We start from the raw sequence: 6,500 nt of genomic DNA on the forward strand, positions 1-6,500 counted from the left end.
CATCGATATGAAATACTGCGTGTTTAGAGATGGGAGTTTCCACTGCAATATATTTATATTGATTCGATAAGTATTTTTTATGTACTCTCTCAGTTTTATTGAAGGTATTAAATGTGATTCATCGACTAGAAATCCTCATTAAACCATTTGCGTATCTTGAGGTGAGCTTTCGCCAGCGATGTGAGCTTCGTCTCTGGCAAACAAAAGATGCCCAACAAGAAGAAGCTAATGGAAGTGCCACCCAGCACATAAAAATAGACGACTATATCCGATGAACTAGGTGTAAAACAGCAAAGTGCAATCCTGATCGACAACTCGAAGATGTAGACGAAGGCCACGAAATAGGGTTTGACCAGAAGCGGAAATGCCTCAGTCAAGTAGACGGCTGAGGAAGCATGTGTCACGCCGGCAAAGAACTGAAAACTGAACACCATCGCCAAGGCTGAAATCATGTGAGGTGTGCGCTGGAACAACATAGCAAAGGCAATGGCAAAAACACCGCCGGCAAAGCTGCCAAATAGCGATGGCTTCTTGCGACCACCCGAGTCCATGAGGAAGACAACACAGCAGCTGCCAGTCCAACGCAGAATGCCAAAGACAGCATAGGGCCAGGTGTGAAAGTAGGGCGTCAATTCCACGGCTGTCAGATAGAGGGCCAACCAGATGAGCGGCGTCAGGCTGAGCGCATAGAGCGAGCGATGGACAAGGATCTTGAGCAGGGGCACGAGACCTCGTTGAATGCTCTGGCACCACAAGAGATCTCGGTTGTAGGCCACATAACGCTTGTGCTCGTCCAGCAGCAGAAAGGTCTCGCTCGTGACCATCGACGGACGTTGCAAGTGCCGTAATGCTACCACAGCAGCCTGTTCGCTGCGCCGCAGCAGCAAGTAAACGGGAGACTCGACACAGAGAGTCAGGGCCAAGGCCAAGGCTGCAACGCCAAAGAAGATACTTAGCAAGCCGTGCACCTGATCGGCCACAATCGTCAGATTCCATCCGCTGTTCCAGATGGCGGTGTAGAAGAGCTGTATGAAAATGCCAAAGTTGCAGCTCAGCTGCTCCACGGAGGCGGCCAAAACGCCGCGCATCTCGCGCACCGACAACTCGCCCACAGTGCTCATGGTGGGCACAAAGACGAGGCCATTGGCGAAGCCATCCAGATAGCGTGCTGCGATGATGGCATTCGCTCGCCCGGGCAGCGTGAGAAAGAGCACACCACACATCAGCACGAGGCAGGAGCTAAAGATCTGCAACAGAATTCACTAGAAATAATAGGATAATCGATATTCATTTCAGACTCACATATATTGGACGCTGTGGCGTGCGATGCGTGAGGAAGGCGCTGACCAGGGCGCCCAGCAAGGCGGCGCCATACCAACAGATCTGTATGTGGAGATCCATCTTGAGCAGCTCTACGTGCAGCGAATGTTCTGCGAATCCCGTGCCCCAGACCAGACTCATGCCGCCCGAGACAAAAATGAGTGAACTGGCGCCTAGAGCATTCCATTGCGGTTGATTCTTGCGACTACGACTCAGCCAATTGGCCTGCTCCAGATCCTTTTGCTCCTGCTGAAAGGAGACCCTCGGCGTTGCTGTCTTATCGCCTGTCATTGGCGCACTACAAGCAGCTAGCCAGCGACCACATGCATTTATTAATAAAGTCACGCATGGATTGATGGGGCCACACACACGGCATTATCAGCTTATCTCCTCTCATTACCATAAACTATAAAGCCCATTGCCCACCATAACCATCAGGCAGCAGGCAGCAGGTAGCAGGTAATAGGTAGCATTCAGCAGGCATCAGCCACCAGGCGTTAAACCCATCAATCTATAAACACAGAAAATCAATATACTACGACGAGTGCCATATTAAGACTTTTAATAACCAGCTACTATTTCTGATGCTATAAACGGGCATTAATTCAAATAGCTAATGCGATAAGCTACCCGAATTACCAGCTACGCCCCGTTCCCTCTGTGCTCTGGCTTGGATGATCGGCAACGGTTCCAATTGTTTGCGTGATTCACAAATCGCGGCAACATGTGGCAACTTTGTTTGCATGCCTTTGTTAATTAAGCGTTCAAATTCACAGTCTTCAAATCACAGAGTTAATTGATATTCGTTTTAAGTTGTTTAAAAATAGTCGGAATTCATTTTGAACTAAAAGAATGTTGCTAATGTCTTAATTATAGTCTTTGATAAACCCATTTCTATTTAGTCTGCAAACTTTTTTTATTAGCCGAGTGTGATTGAAAATTGGTATTTGTGTGTATTTTATAATTAGCACAAACTAATCGACATTTTTATTTTAAAATACAGATTTTAAAATTAAGCTTTGGAAGTTTGGCGAATAATTCGTTTCGATTACTAAGTCCCACAAATAGCCGGAGTGAAACCAATTTATATAAGTATGTATTATATATTAAGTGGCCCAAATGAAGTAATCAGAATTTTACAACAGCTTTACACGAAACTTAGCTGGGAGGTACCTACTAATAATATGCATTATTTATGCTTTAGTCATACTTTATTTTTAACGATCACTTTACTTTAGTATTAATTTTTGCCCTCCCTGTAGTCAATCTACATCTTAGATTTTAATCTCGGCGATCGCCACTTCATGAACAGAAACCTCTTCTGATTTATATTTATATTTTTGATAATTTTAATTTCAGAAACTTAAGTACATTAATGTAGATAGTACATATTGCAAACTAACGATGATAGCCACTGAGGTAAAAAAATGCAAATAAGAAAGCTACAGACGAATAGGCTCGACTGCGAGATACACGTTACCCATTTTCAATAAAACCAATTTTTAAAAATAATCCAAAATAAAAATATAAAAAATAAATACTAAAATATGTGAAAGATTATATTTAGTATACCGATATATGACTTTAATCATAATATACCAGATATTAAATCAACGCAACTAACACTCGACTGTCTATCTATTATAGTCTAGGTGTTCATTCGGACGCACGGACAGAATTCATCTATGTATTCATCTTGACGCTGATTATGAATACACATACTTTATGGGGTTGTCACCTTCTGTCATTTCCTGTAGACACAAAGTTATAATACCCTTCTACGCTATAAGTAGCGGGTAATATAAGTATACAAATTTCATATAAAATCTTTTTTTACGGATAATTCAAACTAACCTGAATTTTAATTTTCAATCTACAAATTCTGTTTTTCACGTTAAATTTATACAATTGAGTTACGCGATATCATGGTCTTGTTTCATCACTAACCTGAATTCAGTCTTATTAAACCAACCTTGCTTTGCCAACATTGATTTCGGTTTATGGCCAACAGCGAAATTCTAGGAAAATTCGCATTGCTATGGTATTTTTGTATTCGCTTGTATTCCGTTTGTTTATCTGTTGTGCTATTTCCGCTGCAACGCGAGTGTTGATTAAAGTGGCCACGCCCACTTGATGTCACAGCCGCCTTGCATTACATTTGCCATTGCGTTGCATTTGTCAGCTTGTTTATGCCTTGCATTAGCCGGAACAGCAGCAACTCTAGTCGACTGTTGGCCAGTGGGTTGGCCAAATGGACAGAGGTGTCGGAATCATGCGTTTGCCATTGCCAAAAACTGCCAGCGACAGCGGTAGTTGAATTCACACACAGACAAACACTCGCACACACACACATGCAGAGAGAAATACAGAAATGGCGCAGAAACTTTTATCGCAGGTACGAGACGCCTTTCCTGTGAAATCTCTCCCATCTTTTACGGCAAATTTAAGCGATTTCCGCCCACAGCTGCTGCAGAGGAAGGATAGACAAACGTTGCCGCTGCCGTTTTGCCTTTTGCCGGGCATTGGCATTCAAGTTTTCAACTAGCAAACTAAGTTCGCGATAATGTTTGACTATGTGCGCACATGACACGCCCACAAGCAGTCCCATTCAAGTGTATTTGTGTGGGTGTTAGCCTGTCTGTGTGCCTCACATTTGGCTGGCGTTAAAATAAATTTAATTTTATCGCTACATAAATAGAGGCTCAGCGGGGAGAGCTTGCCACCAATAGACTTGCCAAGTGACACTTCTATGGAACTTTCGTTTCATACCCTTTGGGCATTGATAATGCGAGAAAGGATGTGATAGGCTTAGTTCAAAAGAAACTTAGTTGAATTTAATTCATATTTTGAATATTCTTAGTCTTTGTACTAGCTAAACAGCAGTTATTTCAATAAATGTCTATTAAGAAAATAAATATAACATTACAGATAGATAGTAGAATGACAGAAAGTATTGTATTGCCCTTAAGGTAAGCATCCAGGGTATCTCTTTCAAGTTCATACTTCGTCAGGTTTGTTTCACCTTGTTTTTGCTTTCTGCTTGTGGCATGCCACATTTTAACATTTATTTACAGACACTGCGATTTGCAGCCCATAAATCCTTGAATCGCAACCTCTGGAGCTAAAGTTGCGTGTGTTTTGTCTTTTCATGTCTCCTCTTGTCTTTGTCTGATTGAAGATTTGTAGATGGGTACATGGTTATTAATTAGCCACGTCGATGCGGACTCGTCATATGTGAATGCGCAACATTTTTATGGCCCCTCACGCAAACAAAATATATGTATAAATAAATGTTTTATTGATCTGCCTTTCCAGCACTGTTTAATGTGTGTGTGTGAGTGTGTGGCTTGTTTGTGTCTGGCTGGCCTCGGGAAATTTTGATGGGCAATTTTCCATTTTTTTTTTAAAGATTTACGAGCTTTTGCCCAAAATGTCTATCATAAACATTGCAGCAAGCCGAAGCAGACAAACCATTTCTTTGCCTTGCAAATAAAATTGCTTTCTAATACCAACAAGTCAATAAAAAATAAATACGTGAGTATGTGTGTGTGTATGTATGTGTAAATGGCCGCCAGGAAACTCACACTCATGGCTGCGGCAACTGGCGCTTGTCTCATTATGCTGTTGGTTTACATTGCGCATACGCCGCGTGTGCATAACTTACAATGCACATTATGGGCACAATGCCTGCAGCCTCTGTAAGTAGGAGGTTAGTTCGACACCCTCAAAATACACGACATTACCATCACTTACATGCACAACAGGCGCTTTCAATTAGTTTTGCACCCCAAAGTAATGCTTCAACTTTTGCTGTCGAGTTGCCGAATTCGAAACTTTAGCTTGACAATTTTTCCGCTCTAATAGTTACTCTCGATTAAGTAAACACACACAAACACAGCTTCTCTGTCAACAGTTTGGCAAGAATTTGTTCTTCTACTGCACATAGGTAGTCGGATAGTGACATACTATCTGAGTCATTGGTTTTCTCTGATTGTTTAACTTGCAACCCTATACGCTCGATCTTAAACTAAAGAGACAAACTTTCTGGCTTTTTATGGCAAGTTTATTTGTTTGTGACCATTGACTGAGTGACAAATTGTGTCACACACACACACACAAACGAATACACAAGATTCTGCTGCTTCGCCATAAACAATAAATCCAAAGTTAATGTACTGAAATAATAGAGTTTGGTAGTTTGCTTTTCTGTGCTTACTGTGTTGTGTCCCGCTTATCGAGTGCAGAGTTTAAGGTTATATGTATTGTATGTGCCCCGAATGCTGCTTAATTTGCCCCAGGCTATAGAATTTTTATGTTTCCTGCCGAGATTTACATGCCAACCTATGGCAAATGATATTTATGCAAATTTCAATGGAGTTGCCCGTCGGGCAGATCACAAATTAATTTATCTGTGAAAGTCAACACAAATCCTGATTAACTTCCAGGCATGGAATATGCGACAGCATATATAAGAACATAATAAAAGCAGCAGCAGCAGCAAAAAAAAGGCAAGAAATTTGCCATTTGCCCGCCAGGAAGACGAAACAATTGTGAAAGCCATCTACGCACATAAGGATATGCGGTACGTTGGAGTATGTGTGCACATATCCTTGCACACACACGCAGCTCCAGCTAAAGCGAGTTCAGATGCGTGTGTGTTGGTTAATGCGTGCTAATAAATTTCAGCGACATTTGTACCTTTTTCGGGCTGTTCTTTTTCCTTTTTGGGGATTCGGCTGAGGCGTGCTTTTATTGTTAACACAAGGCGGCATCAAATTCCTTTGCCTTTTGTCCTTGCTGTCGCTGCCATTTTTTGTTGTCTTTATTGCCCTGTGCTATGTGGATCGCAAGTGCGTTCAACCCCTCAGTCAAAGATGCCTGAAAAATGGCAACAATTCATTTGCAGTGCCACTGAAAATCTCGTCACGCCAGCAGCAGCAACAGAGAGAACAGAGAGAGAGCAGAAAGCGTCGTCTGGAAGTGCAGCTCCTTTTGCTGGAGCTACGACGTAACGTGGTAGTTGTAAGTTTGCTGGAGCAAGTGATTTGTTTTGCTTCGTTTGGCAACAAATCAGAAGATAAACGACATCGATTGCGGCAAACGACATGGCACCAAATCCGCCACAGTTGCCCCAAAGGGTTGTTGTTGTGCGCCTCAAAGGCCAATGGCATCGACTACTG

The 6,500-nt window shown here is 42.3% G+C and overlaps 1 protein-coding gene across 1 annotated transcript; it reads right to left on the minus strand.

Annotated features, from left to right (window-relative positions):
- Window positions 1-53: 53 nt before the first annotated feature.
- LOC132793187 (uncharacterized) lies at window positions 54-1,753 on the minus strand. Its single transcript, XM_060802888.1, has 2 exons — window positions 1,303-1,753; window positions 54-1,247 (listed from the first exon to the last, which is right to left on the minus strand). Exons 1-2 carry the CDS (start codon window positions 1,609-1,611, stop codon window positions 126-128), a joined length of 1,431 nt encoding a protein of 476 aa, XP_060658871.1. The 5' UTR covers window positions 1,612-1,753; the 3' UTR covers window positions 54-125.
- Between the last annotated feature and the right edge of the window lie 4,747 nt (window positions 1,754-6,500).

This window comes from Drosophila nasuta, chromosome 3, assembly GCF_023558535.2.
Source record: "Drosophila nasuta strain 15112-1781.00 chromosome 3, ASM2355853v1, whole genome shotgun sequence".
In the NCBI taxonomy this organism is placed as follows: domain Eukaryota; kingdom Metazoa; phylum Arthropoda; class Insecta; order Diptera; family Drosophilidae; genus Drosophila; species Drosophila nasuta.